Source organism: Ursus maritimus, unplaced genomic scaffold (assembly GCF_017311325.1).
Source record: "Ursus maritimus isolate PB19 unplaced genomic scaffold, ASM1731132v1 scaffold_21, whole genome shotgun sequence".
In the NCBI taxonomy this organism is placed as follows: domain Eukaryota; kingdom Metazoa; phylum Chordata; class Mammalia; order Carnivora; family Ursidae; genus Ursus; species Ursus maritimus.
Window position 1 is genome coordinate 20,614,393 of NW_024424564.1, and position 18,389 is coordinate 20,632,781.

General features: G+C 37.3%; 1 protein-coding gene across 1 annotated transcript in view; it reads left to right on the top strand.

Moving 5' to 3' along the window:
• ACSS3 (acyl-CoA synthetase short chain family member 3) overlaps positions 1-18,389 on the top strand; it is a 149,047-nt gene that overhangs the window by 51,639 nt on the left and 79,019 nt on the right. Inside the window, exons 4-7 of the mRNA XM_008710354.2 lie at positions 1,334-1,468; positions 5,178-5,318; positions 15,191-15,271; positions 15,352-15,447. Of these exons, the coding sequence (XP_008708576.2) occupies positions 1,334-1,468; positions 5,178-5,318; positions 15,191-15,271; positions 15,352-15,447 (453 nt within the window). The remainder of the gene's footprint in view (positions 1-1,333; positions 1,469-5,177; positions 5,319-15,190; positions 15,272-15,351; positions 15,448-18,389) is intronic.

Consider the following 18,389-nt stretch of genomic DNA (forward strand, 5'->3'; position numbering starts at 1 on the left):
CTTTCTTTCTTTCTTTCTTTCTTTCTTTCTTTCTTTCTTTCTTTCTTTCCTTTTAAAAGGCAGCTTGATACAGTGGGAAGAGAAAAGTTCTATAACCAGACAGAACTGGCCCTCTTTCTGATTCTAGTAACCTGGGGCAAGCTATGTAACTGCACTAAGCCTCAGCTCCATGAATATTAAATGATAGTCAAAAAGCAGACAGTATGATATATGCATATACTTGGTATAATATAAACCTTTCCTAGATGAAATGCATTATAACTAGAAATCAGAATTCAGGAATAGATGCACCATCTTCGATTGATTATCTGTCTCCTGAATAATTTATTATCTGCCTCCTTTGCTTTGGACTTCTTGGTGAAGAAATAGTGTACTTATAAGGATAAAGACATGTTTGTTTCTGTAAATTAATGAGAATTTTGGTTCAGTTCCAAAAACATTTATTGAGAGCTTATGGTATGGCAAGCATGGGGCCAAGCATAGAAGACACAGAGATAAATGGGATCCAAATTTGGGGTTGGGGAGCTTCCTGTGCAGTGTGGGGATGCAGGAACATTCTGACTAGCATTGGGCATCTGAGGCCTGCCCGGAATGGACATTAACCCTTACTTCTTCAGCTCCCTCCAGGGACACCTTTTGGCTACACCTCTGTATATCTTGAAGAATGACTTGCAAGTTGTAAGGTAAAGAAAAGGGCCAAGTGTAACTTAGTGACAGGTTCAGGCTTTGTGGGGCTTGAAACTTAAGGGGCCCCTTTTAAGAAAAATACAACAAAATTACAAATATAGTATTTGGCAAAAATGAACATATTTAGAATGAGAAAAGGAGCATAAAAAGAAAAAATCAGAGATTCAGGTCCCTTTTTTTTGTGGTCACATTTAAGCAGAGATGCTGACATAAAAAAAATGTAGTAACCCTTCCTGCTAGCAACAGGCTGACCGTCCCCACCTGAGAAACACTTCAGCACCAACCAGCTGGTATGGGGGCCTCGGTAGGTGTGGGGGGGCCCCAGGTTTGCATGTCCCCGGTTCAGGGCATTTCTACTTGGCTTCATGAATTCTTTGGGAAGTATTTGTTAAACAGCTCGTACTTACTGGCCCAAAGCATCACTGAACAGGAAGTTTGGAGCAGGTCAGTGAGATCTATGTAGAAGTTGTTAGGGCTACAACATTTACAAAGTGTTTATTGTTTCCAGGTAATTTATTCAATGGAGAGCAGAATCATTACAGCACTTCTTTAAAAATGCGAAATTGCCAACCTGCACCTGAAATATTGTGCTCACCTTAATTCGTATTGTTCAACTTTCTCAGTTATTGTGATTTTTCCGTCGTAGCCCAAGGTGGTTGTTACAGCATCATTTGGGATTGAACCTGGAAGAAGAGTAGAATACATCCCCCTTCTAGAAGAAGCACTGAGACTGGGACAACACAAACCAGATAACGTGCTCATTTATAATCGTCCAAATATGGTAATATGAATATTGAATTTGGTGCTTGCTTATGGTGATGTGCTAGTATGATTCTAGTTTTGACCATGTGAAAGAAACACTTGATTTATAAACCATTAAATATACTTTTTTGAATGTCACCATTTTTGCAAAAAAAAAAATATGAATAATGTTTTCTGTGTTTATGAAACAAACTAGCTTAAAACAAAAAGATTCAAACATATATAATAATATGTAGTGTTAATGAATTGGATTTTATGAATAGTCTATTGTATTAATTTAAATTATAATAATCACAATAATACTAACACTGTTTACCATGTGATTTTTGATACTCTACTAATGAATAGTTTAAAAAATCTTCCTGATAACTTTATGGGTTAGGTGATAGCATTATTCCTATTTTATGTAAGAGGAATCCAGTGAACAGCTAGTGAATGTCAGGGTCGTGATCTGAACACACGTACTCTGACCACATGCTTGATCCCTCAGCTCTCCTACCTTGTGGAGTGCTATGATTAATTTGTATGTAAAAATTGTCTTTTAAAAATTTTAGAGAAGGCATTTAGTTTGGAAATAAAACTATGTTCAGGAAAACAAAATATGAATATTCTAAACAGATAAGTTATTTTGTGATCCACGAAGGAAGAAGAAACAGTCTAAGACCACAATGAACACATTTTCAGGGCTTTTCCTAGTAAATTTGATCTAATGATCACCTTATTCTTACATCCATGCAAGTGTCAGCTATTTATGGTAGAACCAACTTGAGTTCTTGCAGATTAAAATTTTTTGCAGAAGAAAAATGATAAGAGTGCAAAGAATCGTGTAATTTTATGGAACTCTTGAGAGGGTATCTGCAGAAAATGCTTAAATGACAAGATATAAGAATAGAAAGCATTAAAACGATGTCATTTTGATTACCACCTAGCAATTCCCATTACCACATTAAATTTCTGTGTAAAGTTTTAGTAGTCTGTGGTTCTTGAGCTGCTGCACTCAATGATTTTAATATTCTCACTGTCTCCAAGAATTTTGAGTTTCTTTCAGATGCCCTCAAGCATATTTTTAAAAAGGCTTGTTGCTCTTAAGTCCAGGAACAGAGAGTCAGCAATAAAAGAGGCTTTGGGTATGAGGAGGTTGGAGGAAAGGTAGGAACACACACACACACACACACACACACACACACACGTGTTTCTGTGAGTATGTGGCATTTGCATAAACAAAAACTCATAAATTTGTAAAGAACTTACCCTAGGCCCAAAGCTAAGTACTTTCATATACTTCTTATTTTATTTTCACAAACCAATGAGGTAGATGCTATTACTGGCCCCATTTTACAGATGAAGAAACTGAGTTATGGAGAGGTCATAGCTCAAAGTCACAGCTAATAAGTGGTGCCAAGATTTGTACTTTGGTTCAATGACTTTTAATCAACAAGATATATGCTAATTCTTTTACTTTATAAACACAGTTGAAATGGATATGCAAGTTTCCTGTTCAGATTTTTCCAATGCAAATCTCTTCTCTTTCCTCTTTATAGGTAGAGATCCCCTCCTCCATCCCTCCTTCCCATAGCTGGCTTACTCTCTCTCTCTTTCCTTTTTTCTTGAGACTCTGCCCTCTATTTTGACTCATCTTTATCTTAGATGAGGGCTTTGGATGTCTCTTGTCCTTTATAGTAGGCCTGCTGTTTAGTTAGTAATTAAGCCCAGTGGACTGGCTTTGCTTTCAATTTAGAGACACAAATTATGAGGCTCAGTGGTGTGTCTCATTAACCAGGATTGCATTTTTGCCAAAGGAGGTAAAAACCTGGCTGCCACTCCTAAGTCTCAAGCAAGCAATGACAGAATGAAAAGAACATCACGTCAGTCATCTCTGGTGCTCTGCCAGTGTTGCCGTTCAAGAATGATGACAGGACGTGTCTATAGAAGTAAACGTATATATGTAAAAGCTAATGCTGATTTTACCTCTCTGCTTTTTGCCAAGTCTTCTTTACACATGCCTGTAAAGGATTTTCTTAGCCTGAAGAATAACCATTCATTCAATCCTCATTTCAGTCAATCTGTAATAATTTTTTGTGATCATTCAATTGACATTTTTCATTATGCAGTGTGATAAGTTTTTTTATAGGTCTGATTGTAATGTCAAAGGCTTGGTAATTTGAAATTAGTTGTGTTTATCTGATTCATAAAAACACATGGAAATATACAATCTGGTTACAGTTAACTATTTTTATTTATCTCATTGGCACATTCAGGGTCTATCAGAGTGAGGCCAGAGAAGCCAATTGGGCTTCACCTTTATGAAGTTCAATTCTGATTGCTATCTGTAATGTGTTTATTCACAAAGACATTGTATTTGTGATATTAGATCAAAGTGTTATTTTGTAAACGTACTCATTTAAATATATGACCGTATTCATAACCCTGATTAATATATTAAGGATCCTGAAAAATGGAAATGGCCTGGCTTTTCTAAACCCCTCTGAGCTCTGGAATGAATGGTTACACATGCTCTGTAGGTGGTGGATCTTACTAACTTTGAGGAATGTGTAGCCTTGCCTATGCCTAAACTAATAAATTCACCAAATATAAACTTCCTGATGTGTCATCTGGAGCTTAGTTAACATTTCAGAAAGTAATCGGGCATGTACTGAATCTTAATTCTACTTAAATAGCTGTGACTCCCCATTAGAATACTTTTTCCATAAGCCACTCCTTTCTCTTCATCTGGCTTGTTTTGTTGGCAGTATTTTAAATAAAGTGGTCTAATTTCTTTTAATTTGTCTCTGACTAACTCATGACTCTATTATCATAAAGTTGACAACACGGAACTTGGTTCTAGGAACAAAAAAGAAAACAGACATTTCTACCATATTGGTCAATGACTTAGATGGAGGAAAAATGGGGGGCGCCTGGGTGGCACAGCGGTTAAGCGTCTGCCTTCGGCTCAGGGCGTGATCCCAGCGTTCTGGGATCAAGCCCCACATTGGGCTCCTCTGCTATGAGCCTGCTTCTTCCTCTCCCACTCCCCCTGCTTGTGTTCCCTCTCTCGCTGGCTGTCTCTATCTCTGTCAAATAAATAAATAAAATCTTTAAAAAAAAAAGATGGAGGAAAAATGGGATAGCATTTTAGATATGTCACATATACTCATTAATTTTCAAAACGAATTTTTGTTCTTGAAAAAACAAAATTTGATTTCTCCCCCACCTCTGAAAATGGTTTAATATTTTCTCATTTGGAAAGACGGCCACAGTATTCTAAATTGCCCTTGTATAAAGAAAAATTTTAATGGGTTAGTTGACATTTCATTGTGAAGACCTTAGTTCCAAAATAAAAGAAAAGAAGTTAGTAAAATAGAAATTGGTTATAAAGTTAATAGTGTACATGTGTTTATGGAAAACATGAACCTCTGTTAGGCAAGCTCTGACTGTTGATGAAAACATGACTGCATCTAATTGGATTTCTTAAGGATGTCCTTAGATTTGAATAAAACTTGTTCTTTTGTCAGTTCAGTTGAAGCCAACATCAGACGGTTGGACTTTTTAGGAATATTTTTAACTCACGACCCTGAAATGTGTAGTCATAAATCTGATAATGTGGTGCTATCTAGGCCTAGGTTTTTAGTCAGAGGCTCCGACTAATATATATATAGATTCAGTCAGTCTCCATTGTTCTGATGTAACCTCCTTTGTTCAGTGCATATTCCCGTTTACTTCCTGTGTAGGAGACAGTTCCTTTGGCTCCGGGTCGTGACCTTGATTGGGAGGAAGAGATGGCCAAAGCACAGTCGCATGACTGTGTTCCTGTTCTTTCGGAGCACCCGCTGTATATTCTTTACACATCCGGAACGACGGGGCTGCCCAAGGTATTTGCTCTCTGAGAGATAATTCCTGTAGTGGCAGATTTCTTGTGCACCAAGAACGTTTGAATACTGATTGAAAATGCAGGTTGTACCCAGAGGATTAGGCTTGGGTACTTTATATCTCAAAGAAAGTTGTGTTTAAATCTTGAAAAATATTAATTATATTTAGTGTCAAATGCTTTGCCCCTATTTCTTCCAGAATCTTCACATATATCAGCAAGTTGCAATTGCTTTAGTAAGCTATTAAGATGAATGGATATTTGATCAAACATCAGTTGGTTTAATACAATTTCATAAAACTGTGTTTTAAATTAAATATTTTTATTTTCTAAATTGAGGGATAACTTTTGTAGAGTATGGAATTGATTTTTTGATCTAATGGAATTTAAGTCTTTGTTTTAAATGCAAGTTTGAGAATTGACCTAGACAGTTTGAACAACAGGCAATTTATCCAGAGTATTGAACTATGCGATTTGCAGTACTGAAGACACTCAAGGATTTTTTAAATATGCTTACAAGAAAGATGTTTTCACAAAAGCATCAATATTTTTGAGGGTGTCAGATAACAAGTAAATGCCACTTTTGCCTGTATCTCCAACTAATACTGCATCTTCATACAACTTCATAAAGCCTTGCAGTGTCATCTTCCTACTCATTTTTATTAAGGAGTTCAGTAGTCATTGAATCATAAAATTTTAGTGGGGGAAGGGACTTTCACAATCACTTGCATCCCGGAGAGCAGTGACCTCTTTGATTTCGATTTCTGTAGCATCAAAGTTATGAGAATATAATTTATTAATATTCTTTAAATAGCGGTTCGAGTTGATTAGTTTTTAAAAAGAAAATTAAGATGTTCCATAGAAAACTCACTTGCTTGTAAAAAAGGAAACATTTGGTAGGGAATATATTCTCTCTGAGGACAGAGACCATGTTTTAATACATTTTAGTCTACCATCGTGCTTTGTATGTAGTTTGGTACTTAATAAATTTTTGTTGAGTGCATAAATAAGTAAATGCATACACATAAATATATTTGTGTCATTGTAGAATCAAACTCTTATGATTTCTGTAACAACTCTGGTCATCTAAAAAATATTCCTTCGTGTTGAATGACTATGCCTTGTTCAAGTGTCCAAATGATCTTCTGGGCCCAAACCTTAACCCTCCACCTTCTGCAATTCTGTATTATGTACCTGCCACACAGAGTCTCACTGAATGTTTGGCTATAAAACAAAAGGGGGATTCAGAAAGTTATAATCTAATAGAAAAGTATCAACGTGAGAGGAAACCCCTGACCCTGAAAACCTGGTATAACCTAACCAAATACAAAAGAACCCTCCAAAAATCACTTTAGCTCCTGTAAGCCTGAAGGATTCTTATAAAACCATTTGTGCCACTTCAGGACTTTAAATTACCCTGAATTTTGCTGTGGTCTGGACGGGGATCTTCATGGCAGGAACAGAAGAGGAGCTGGTCAGCGACTCAGAACTGACTCAACCAGTGTGTAGAAATGACAGTAACATATACAGCATCACGTTTGAAAAGTGGTGGTTCCTAATACAGAAGGAGCCTAGCTTTTCCATGTTTTGTCTTGGTCAAGAACTTCCCTTCTGGAGTCGTGGATGTCCAAAGTGAATATTGCTTGAAGATTCAGTTATTCTTATTTTCTTCCTAATGTACCATCCTAAAGATAATCTATTTCAGATTATAGATCTCTGTATTGAATTCAGCTCCATTCAATGTAAGTGTATTGAGTGTTCATTCTGTGCTCAAAGATATGAGTGAAGCACAGTCCCTTCAGCCTAGTGTGTTGGAATATACATGAACACAGGTGGTGCAAGGTAGACTGTGATCCTTGCTCTAAAAGGACAAGGCTATTTCTTTCTCTCTCAGGGAAAGATGAGATTGAATAGAATCTGAGGGATTATAGTCGATAAATTCAACAAGTATGAATGAGGACCCAAATATGTGTCTGGCTCTCTTTTTAGGAGTTTATATTCTATAGCCAGGACCCAGGCACTAAACAAAGAGCTATGTAATATGTGAAAAGGCAGGGTAATGGGACCCAGTGGTGGGAAGAGTGGAAGAGCTGTTCCATCTAAGAGTGGTCAAAGAAAGCTCTTATAAGATGACATTTGAAGGATGAATAGAACTTCTTCATAGAGTGGCATCCCAGAGAGAAGGGCATTATAAGCAGAAAGGGTTAGCATAAGCAAGGGAAGGATTGTGCAAGGAAGTTTCCAGGATGGCTAGTGCATATGGTACAAGTGAAGAGGAGAAGTGACTAGATATATAGGCAGGGGCCAGACTCTTAAAATTTAGCCACGAAGTTTAGGTTATATTCTGTATATAAGGAATGGAGGGCACTAATGCTACTTAAGTGGGAGGGAAGAATATGAAGAAAGGTAAAACCTTGCAACATTTTGTTGGGAAGATAGCTACACACAGTGGAGGCAAGGAGATTCATTTTCAGGTTTTCAGGACTTTACTTAGGATAGCACACTTAAGTAAGAAATCAGATTTTGTTCAAAGATAGGAGTGAGGAGGAGGAAGGTTCAAGATTTGACACTGAGAACACAGGAGAATGGTTTTGGATATTTACTAAACACAGGAGGTAGTTTAGGGCAGGGGAAACTGGGAGTTCTGGAACACATTGAGTATGATGCATCTTTGGGACATTAACGTGGAGATCTAGCCAGAAGCTGGAGGTGAAGGTCTGGGTCCAAGAAGTGCATCTGGGTTGAGAGATAGACCTTTGTGGGTCATCAGTGTAGAGCTCTGGTGTTTAAGCATGGGAGTGAGGAGGTTTTGCAAAGTAGGGCATGCAGAAGGGCAAGAAAAAGCAGTCGTCTCTCAAGGTCCCTCAGAACTACTTCCTTCATCCCTCTAGTGCACTTTAGAATTTCAATTGTATTGAAATTATACATTGTTAGCAAATCTTTATGCCACTTATTTTACTCTACCTTATCCCTGCTAGTTTTTGTTTACTTATCTTCATAACATTGCATGTTCTCAGAGGTCTTAGAATATATTTCATACATCTTCGACTCCACTATGTCACTATCCTAAAAATTGGGCCATGGTAAATCCTCAGAATATTTGTGAAGTGATCTTTTACTACTTCAGTTAGTTCCCAGACTTTTCTTTATTCATAAGATTCTCATTTCACTTTTGGTAGGTATAATCAGGATTAATGGGATCTGAAATTTTAATATTTGAATTCCCAGAATAGAAGTACAGGAAAGATGAGCGCACATACATTTATGAAGCATTTAAATATAAATTTCATGTCATCATATAATTTGTTCTCTCAATCTTTGATCTTCATGAGGAAAAATAATGTCATGAGCCCATAAAAATATTCTGCTTAAAAATACTCATTTCTCGTAGGCACATCTAAGACACACATAAGGCGATCTGTTCTTCGGTTAGAAGCTGCAGATCTATTTAGGGCATGTTTGCGTCTCTGCGTCTGCCACCCCTGGGTTTGTCAGGTTGCTGTATGTCAGGTTAATCTGTCAGCGGCTGTAAATATTCCAGCAACCACAACTGAGCTGCTTTGCATACACTTCTGCAGTGTTGTGGGCCTCTATCCTATTCAGCTTGGATGCCTGTATTCAAGATACTTCGAAGTACTACACGATGGAAGAATCCCTCATCTGCACAGGTGTCCTTCGGGGAGGGGGAGATTTAGTGATGGCCATATGTGTCTTCTTCCAGCTTGATGTCGTGAAGGGACCCGTGATAATCACACACGCACACACGCACACACACATAAGACACAAAACAAAAGTCCAGTGCCAAAGCAGAAAAGGAGAGCAGGAGAAAACGGGAAAGAAAGCAAAGGATCGAAAGGAAACCATGAGAGGACGTCATGCTAAGAAGTCAGGCAGAGAAAGACTATCCTATGAATTCACTTATATGTGAAATCTAAAAAATGAAACAAAACAAAACAGAAACAGACCTATGGATACAGAGGACAATATGTTGCCAAAAGAGAGGGGCTGATGAGATGGGCAAAATAGGGGAAGGGGATAAAAAGGTACCATCTTCCAGTTAAGAAATAAGACACGGAGATACAATGTACAAACTAGAAGGAATATAGTTAATAATATGTAACAGCTTTGTATGGTGACAGATAGTAGCTGGATTTATCATGGTGATCATTTCCTAATGTACATAAATATCGAATCACTATGTCGTACACCTGTAACTAATATAATATTGTATGTCAAGCCCACTTCAAGAAAAGAAGGAAGGAAGGAAAAAGAAGGAAGAAAGGGAAAGGAAAGGAAAGAAAAAAGAGAAAAGAAAAGTGAGTGGATAAAGAAGATGTGGTCCAAATATACAATGGAATATTACTCAGCCATCAGAAAGGATGAACACCCATCATTTGCCTGACATGGCTGGAACTGGAAGGGATTATGCTAAGTGAAGTAAGTCAAGCAGAGAAAGACAATTATATGGTTTCACTCATATGTGGAACATAAGGAGTAGTGTGGAGAAGCACAGGGGAAGGGAGGGAAAACTGAATGGGAAGAAATCAGAGATGGAGACAAACCATGAGAGACTCTGGACTCTGGGAACCAAACTGAGGGTTACAGAAGGGAGGGGGTGGAGGACGGGGTAACCAAGTGATGGGTATTAAGGAGGGCACGTGTTGTGATGAGCACTGGGTGTTATATGCAGCTAATGAATGATTGAACACTACATCAGAAACTAATGATGAACTATCTGCTGGCTAACTGAACATAATAAAAATTTTTTTTTTTTAAAAAGAAGCAAACGAGCAACAAAAAAAAGAAAGGCATGATGAGAAGGTGGTAGGCCTTTGGTCCTGATGTGCATTTACACAATTTATATCACCTTTATTCCTACATGTTAGGTGACATTCATATTTCCTACCCTAGAACAAAAAATAGGAGAAAGTTAAATAAAAAAGCAATGAACTTTTTTTTTTTTATCTATGGTACAGTGCTTGCAGTTAAAATGCTGAATTTGCTATCGCTTTGCCTCTTATCCCACAGTTGTTCAGATCAATAAAAAATTATATTGCTGCTAAAGTATCCTCTGTAGAGGCAGCTTCAGAGACATCCGAAAGCCTGTAGCAAGAGATTTTATGCTGATGCACTATCCCAAATGGAACCATTCCATTTCTACTAATATGATACACTAAGTTCTACAAGTTTCAAAGCTTTCTCCTGAACAAAGAAGACTATTTAAAACAAGAATTGTATTTTTCTTGCATGTGCTTATTCACTCAACTGTTCACATATTGAATCAGTCCACAAATGGATTACATGCCTACTCCGTGGCAGTTACCATGCTGAAGATGAAGAGGCATTCTCGGAATAGGGGGCAATATGCAGCCCTCGGTCGGGCTGGTCACTCCGAGGACGGTTGCCAGCCCAGGAGCCAAGAAGAATTGCGAGAGACACTTAACACAAACTGTGGGATTGGGGACAACTTCTAGACGAGGTGGCACTTGCATGATGTCTTTAAGTATTTCTGTGATGAAGTAGGAGCTAACCAGGTTCAGGGAAGAGGTGGGGGGGGTGGTTCATTCTAGAAAGAGGGGATACCATCTGTAAAGCTATTATAAGAACAAGATGATTATTGATCTGTTGGATTTTTTAAGTAATGAGAACTGTATTTTCTATTTCTCAACTCACTAGACCCCAGTCATCATCTTGTGATGGATTTCTTTTATTTAGGTAAAATATTTATTTACCCTTTCTTCTTTTGTTTTTTTCCTCAACTTGTCAGGCCAAGTTGAAACACGCATGCACACACATATAAGCATATATATTTACACGTGTGTGTGTGAATAAATACATATCTCATGGATGTAAATATGCATATTTGTTTTGTATAAGCTTCTAAGATGACAAAGGGACTCGACTTAGAAAGTATGAAGTTTTGAGTACTCCAAACTTCCCTTACCTGAGTATTTTAAGATTTGCTGAAGAAAAAAACAAAAAAACAACTCTTTTAGGATGAAGAATCCTAAGCTCTTAATCTTATCACACTCAGTCTTTCTTCTTCTTCTGCTGAAACCCATATTGTTCTGTATTTTTCTTAAGTTGCGGCAACCAAAACTGCTACCACACTTGATGCTGACATGTTTTCTTTCGTATTTTATGTTTTACTTTAATGGCCCCATTTATGATATTTTGTGGTTTTCCTTGGTTTCAGAGGCAGGTCATTAAGCTGGAAATCATAAAGAACCATCTGGGATGATTCTGTGGTCCTATTCATGGGTGACAAATAACCAGCCTTTAATTTTACCTGCGTGGATTGAAGTTTTAAAATGCCCATATACATTAAAGATGTGTTGTTATTGTTGTTGTTTTGTTTGTTTTAAAAAGCACCTTTGCATTGTCTCCTTTTGCATTTTTGAGATAAAATTCACTTTCATGTCTTTATTTGGGGTATAGAGTATTATTCCCACCTGTACGTCTTTCAAGTTCTCCAGAAGACTTTAAGTGTTATGGCTAATACTATAAATACCAGAACAGTACATTGGCAGGTTACAGGACTTTCCTGACAATACATTAGTTCATCCGATGTTTTTATTTTTAAGGTAGATAGAGCACAAGTACATAAGGAAAGTAATAACAGACTTCAAAACAGTAAAGTGCAGCATGCTTGGGTTTTAGGGGTAAGCACTGATATTAAGTGTTTTTACCTCATACTCAAGATTTCAAATATTATTTATTTATTTTAAAAAAGATTTTATTTATTTTTTTGTCAGAGAGAGAGCACAAGCAGGGGGAGCGGCAGGCAGAGGGAGAAGCAGGCTCCCCACTGAGCAAGGAGCCTCATGCGGGACTTGATCCCAGGACCCTGGATCATGACCTGAGCCGAAGGCAGTCGCTTAACCCACTGAGCCACTGAGGCATCCCTCAACTATGTTTTAAAAGAGTTTTTAGTTTCTGATTTATTTTGACTAATAAAATATAATGATTTCATTTTTGAGCATGATTTGTCTGTTTTTAGAGGCTGAACAAAGTTTCTCTTTTACATTTTAATTATCATTACCTGGAAAATGTGATTACAAACAAGGACCAAACAAAAAAAACCCTTTATCACCTTACTTTTTAGTCACATATTAATATTATGATAAAGAAATTCTTTTTTAACATAATCTTCCAATTTTTATTTTATTTTCAAACTTTCTATGAAAGAGCTACATGAAGAACATGGAATTATGTGGGTTTTCCTATACCATATCAAATACTCAGAAAATTGATAACTATTACCCAAATATGTTGGAGGTAAAGACCAAATTTCAGATCTATTATCTAGATTAATGAATGAATGAATTATCTAAATTAATGAACATTAATGATACTTGATGGAAATTTTTACATTCATCCTTAAAAAAATAAAAATAAGTGGATATCAAAGACCAATGAAAAACAGGATCACGGCTTTTCTCTCTCTATAGCTCCATTTCTGTTGTTTTTAATGAGAATTTTTTATGGCAATCTTTGGTTGTTTTGACATTTCTGGCTTTTGAGTGGTATCAGCACAGGGAAAAATAAAAAGCAATAATTGCTAGAACTAAGGAAATATTTTTGTTATCAAGATGCTAAGTTAAATTATAGATATATAAAATCATATATAATCGTATCATCTATAAATCATATCATATATAAAATCATAATTTTAAATGTTTTTTCATGCATAATCTCATTTTAAAGTCCCACTTTTTTGGTGTCAAATGGATTTAAGCACTCACCATTTTCTGGGGAAAGCAGCATTGGTTAATATCCTTTAAAGAAGAGTAAAGGATAGATTTCACTTGAGAGGTTAAATAGAAATTTGATAGCTTATTCCTTTAAATTATCTTTTTAGTTTTATCAATGAATTACTACTCATTTATGTTTTTTCTAGCCTTTTCTTCCTTTTTATCATTCCCAGTTGATTCATATTACCCCCTGTACTGTACAATCTAAAAATGTACCCAGTTATAATAATATTTAGAATTATTGATAACAATGAACTCTAAATGCAGGGATTGGCAGATGGAGAGAAAATTCTAAAACATCTTAAATGAAATCATTACTGACATTATTATCACTGTCTACCTTACTAAATGGATAGCATAGTATCTATGAAAAAAAGCTTCACTTTTTCTTCTCTACAAAATGAATAGAAAATTTGCAAGTTGATTACTATCAAATTCCTCCAGGTATTGAATCATAAGAAAAGATCTCAATAAAACAAACTAATGAGTGAAGTTCTTCGAAGATAGTACAGAATATACTGGGGAAAGAGCTGCTGCTCAGTTTATGTGGGAAAATGCATGTGTGAAACCTACTGGCAGGGGCTAAGGATGTCCTGCTCCAATGATGATCAAGAGAGCCAGCTGTGTGCTAACCATGTCACACAACGTAGAAAATAGCTGTCAAATGCTGAGGAAGCTGCATGAGACATTTGTCAAGAGACCAGGTGTTTCTGCTGGTAGATAAAATGTGTTCCACAGCTTGATACCTGTGTTTTATTAGTGGTACCTGAGGAGAGCAGCAACTTTAGTAACTAATAGAAAGTCAGTTTGTTTCTCATTTCTCTGATTCACGGATGCATATTAAAGCTTCGGAGTTACGGGGGCGCCTGGGTGGCTCAGTCGTTAAGCGTCTGCCTCCGGCTCAGCGCAATCCCAGGGTCCTGGGATCAAGCCCTGCATCGGGCTCCCTGCTGCACTGGGAGCCTGCTTCTTCCTCTCCCACTCCCCCTGCTTATGTTCCCTCTCTCACTGGCTGTGTGTCTCTCTGTCAAATAAGTAAGTAAAATCTTAAAAAAAAAAAAAAAAAAGCTTCTGAATTATGCCAAAAAGTTCCAGCTAGTAGTGCATGTATTAATTAGGGCTGTGTTTGCCTTTAGGTAAAATAATTATTTTTTGCATAGAGTAATAATAATTGCTTTACTAAAGGAAGTTTCAAAATTCATGCGAGCGAAATATAGCTTGTTTTTTTAGCAAGCATTCCCTTGATCATTCTGAATATTCAAGTGGTTAAGCCTTTTTAAGCCAATGATGATTAATGTTTATAGTGAAGCAATAAATGTAGTTATTAAATTTATCATCAGCTTTTATTTATGGTGACTCTTGTGCCAGTTTTCAAACATTAATCTTGTTTTAAAGTTGAACATGTTCAATATTGTGGAGAGCTGCTAGAAACTGGTTCCTGAAAGCTGTAATACTGTGATGTAGCAATCCCTCCTTTTGCCCCAAATGTAACATAAGGCAAATCTGTCAGCCTTAGATCCGACGCAGGAGGATTGCTCTGTCAGAATCCTAGAGTTCGTCATTAAAGAATTGTTTAGCTCTGGTGCTACACTAGTGCGGTCCCCAGTGTAACACTGTAATGAGGCTGCAGTCAGAATATGACTTTGTTTCCTCTGAGCATCCTATTATTATTTAATAATATTAAGGAATAGCCATCCTTGTGTTAGCCTGTGTTTGAAGAACACAATTACCTTTGACTTTTCTGTGCACTTAGTTTTGAGAGTTTCCATGTTTGTTCTGGAAAAATGTCTGTAAATGTAATGTTGTTAATTTATGTTCCCCCTGGAAAAAATTTTAATTGCATGTGACTCTGTGAGGTCGGAAGTTTTCTTTAGAAAGTCAAGAAGGGTCTGTGAGAATGGATTCCATAAGTGAACTGTTGTAGACGAATTTTTCTGTGTTTATTATTGAGGCAGCCAAATAAATATTGATGTCAATACAATTATATGAAAGCCAAAGTAATATGTCGTTTATAAAATGTAAAATAATTTAAACAGGAACTTTTTAAGGTGGCTAGTGCAAAGGTAGAGAATCTTCTAACCCATTGGTTGTTGAGGTTAACTTCATGTTTGCTCTCCTTTAGGGTGTTGTTAGGCCCACCGGGGGATATGCTGTGATGCTGAACTGGACAATGTCCTCTGTCTACGGACTTAAACCCGGAGAGGTAAGCATGGCTTTAAATTCATGGTACATGACCTTTCCCTGGAGAACATTTATGTATTTTATTATCTTCTTATTTTTTAGGTGTGGTGGGCAGCCTCTGACTTAGGCTGGGTTGTTGGACATTCCTATATCTGTTACGGACCTCTTCTGCATGGGAACACAACAGTCCTATATGAGGTAATCAAATGAAATTAATACCACCTAAAGATAATTTTTTTTTTAACTGAAACTTTTAAAGGAGTAGCTTCTAAATGGGAACAGAAAAATATGGATTGGGGGCAGGAGACATTTTTATGTATTCTTCCAGTTAAAAATATGATTTCAAAAGAGAAAGGAATACAGAAAAATAATAGCCAGCGTTTAAATTGTGCTGAACAAAGCCAGTAAAAATTGTCTTACGAAAAACATATACTAATCAGCATGATGTCTATCCCTAAAGGATTTCTAGAACGTATTATACCAAAGTTATTGTAATAGAATAAAGGGTTTTTTTTTTTTTAAGTAATCATTCCCTTTGAAGTAAACAAAATAAACCTCCACACTGAATACCTGTAATGAGCTGTGGTACGGGTAACATAAATGCGACAGAGCTGAAGGTGCCACTATACGTATTTATATTTAGAAGTATTAAGCTGCCTTTAGAGCTGAAGAATATACTGTTCTTGTGCGTTTATCGTCGGCCTTTTATTATTTTTGGAGTTTATTTGAAACGTGATTTTAACACCATGAAAGGAGCCCAGTTATTTGCCTTTATCTTGGAATGACGTGCTCAAGAAGAGTGTAGATGCTTTATAAGTATTTTTATGTAAAAGATTAAATATAATAACTACATTCTAAAACCTTTTATCTGCACTCTGGTTTCTTTCATACAATGTAGAAACATCCTCTATTCTTTCTGATAACAAAACAAAGCTTTTTCGACCTTTGCCCACTTCTAGCTATCCCATCTTTATTTTCTTCTACACTAAACTCCTTGAAAAGAGTACCAAATCCACACTGTGAATTTCATATTCTTCCAGTGGCTCTTTATCCCACTGTGGTGCAATTTCTGTCCACGTCCCTTCCTAGAATCTGCCGCAGCAGAGGTCAACCGTGACTTCGTGAGTGACCAAGTCAGAAGGTCTTCAGTCTGATTTTCTTTTCACTCTCTCGGCACGTCAGCCGTGCTGTTTCCTGCAAGTAATTCTCTCTCCTCTTGAGCTCCATGCCCCTTTGCTATTGTTCTGTCTGTTTCTTCTTCCTGCGTGACTTTTCCTGTGTCTTTCCTTATCTGGTTAATTCCTACTATGCTTGAAGACTCTGCTTAGATGTTATCATCTTTACGAAGTTTCCTCTTGCAGCCTTTGGTTTTGTTTAGTGCCCTTTCCATGGTTCCATTGCCCCTGAGCATATGTCCATCACTGATCACTGAGCTGAGCATAGTTTCTTTATATTATCTGTTTATACCTAGTAGAGCGTGAGACCCTCAAAAACCAGTCTTCCAGCACAGTGCATAGCCACACTAAACACTCAGTAAATGCTCATGAAACTAAATTGAGCTCTACTTCTCTGTTCTCCTGTCTCTCAGACAGCTTGACCTCCTTTCCTCTCTTGGTTTCTCTTACTTTGGTCCTAAACATTGGGGTTTATAAGGATATTATTCTTAGCCTTCTTTTCTCATTCTGCTTATATTTTGGGGGTGATCCTCATGGAATTGGATCCGAGTAGTACTAATTAAACCAAGGCTTCTAACTACTCCTCTCTATATCAGATCTTCCTGATGAGCACCAACTTAATGTTAGCCTGTCTTTGAACGGTCCATACACATCTTATGCTCAAGATGACATGAACTGAACTCACCAGCTCCATTCTTCCCTGCAAAACTCATTTTCTTTCCACGTACTTTCCATGTACTCTGTAGTTTTGTTAATTTTACTGCATCTACCCAGTCATTGAAGCTCAGAATTGAGGAGTGATTCTAATTTCGTGATCTTTACATATCACATCCTGTCACTCATTACATTTTGTTGAATTTATATTTTAATACCTATCAAAAGTGTCCTCTCTCTTCCATGCCTCCTGCCATATATTCAAAGCTGATATCCAGCTGGAATGCAGAAAGTATGTTATTAACTGGTATATATTCTGTGTTTGGCTTCTGAAATGATTTATGCTATGTTTTCCAGTTGTATATTTCAGATTATCATTTGATAATCATTCTAGACCATGTTCTAACAGGTGCTTCTGTCTTTAAATGTCCTTCCAGGGTACCTCTACCCTACCTTCAGTTTCTGAGCTTTCCCCACTTATAAGTGTCTGTCTAAAATGCAAAAGCCAACATAGAACTTTGTGGCTTAAAATCCTTCAAAGGATTGAGTTCTGCTTTTGCAAAGATGAGGGTGACATACTTTTCTCTATTCCTCCCTCTAACTAGAACTAAAAGTCACAAGTGTGTCTAGAACAAACATTAAAAGACCGAAAGGGGGACAGAAGAAGGGAAACTGGCTTTAGGGACCTTGGGACTCAAGGATCAACATGGTAATAAGACCCTGGGTTTTATTTTTCCTGCATATATCCTAGATTGGCTGCTTAAAAAGCTGGCAACCCAGAAATGCCAATGATAACAACAAAAAAACTAAACCCAAAAGCTAAGCAAACAAACAAAAAAAACTGCAAAAAGGAAAAGAGAAGCATGATCTCTTAAGTCAAAGGAGTAGGAAAGGGACAGTCTAAATAAAAAATAAAACTTTGGAAGACTCTATTCTAGGCAACCACCACAGAAAAATCCATGCTGTCTCTCCCTGGCGCCCAACAGCAAAAGCTGAGTTTAGACTTCCACATTTGTCAAGCCATAAGGAGGAGTGCTAACCCTCCATCTTCCTGTAGGGGTGTCGGAGAAGTTCGACTAGGGAGCCAAGACTTTTATCCCTGCCCAGTAGTAATGAAGACCCCTCAAACTTGTAGTGACAGTGAAGCCCATAGGAGTTTAGACTTACACCTCCTCCCAACAGTAATGAGGTACCCCTTTCGCTCCCTGTTGGGGTGGTGTCAGAAGAGGCCATGCAGGGAGCAGTAACAGAGCACTCTTAGCTTTCCCAGCCAGGGAGTTATCAATAGAGCCCACTGTTGGAAGTGGAACC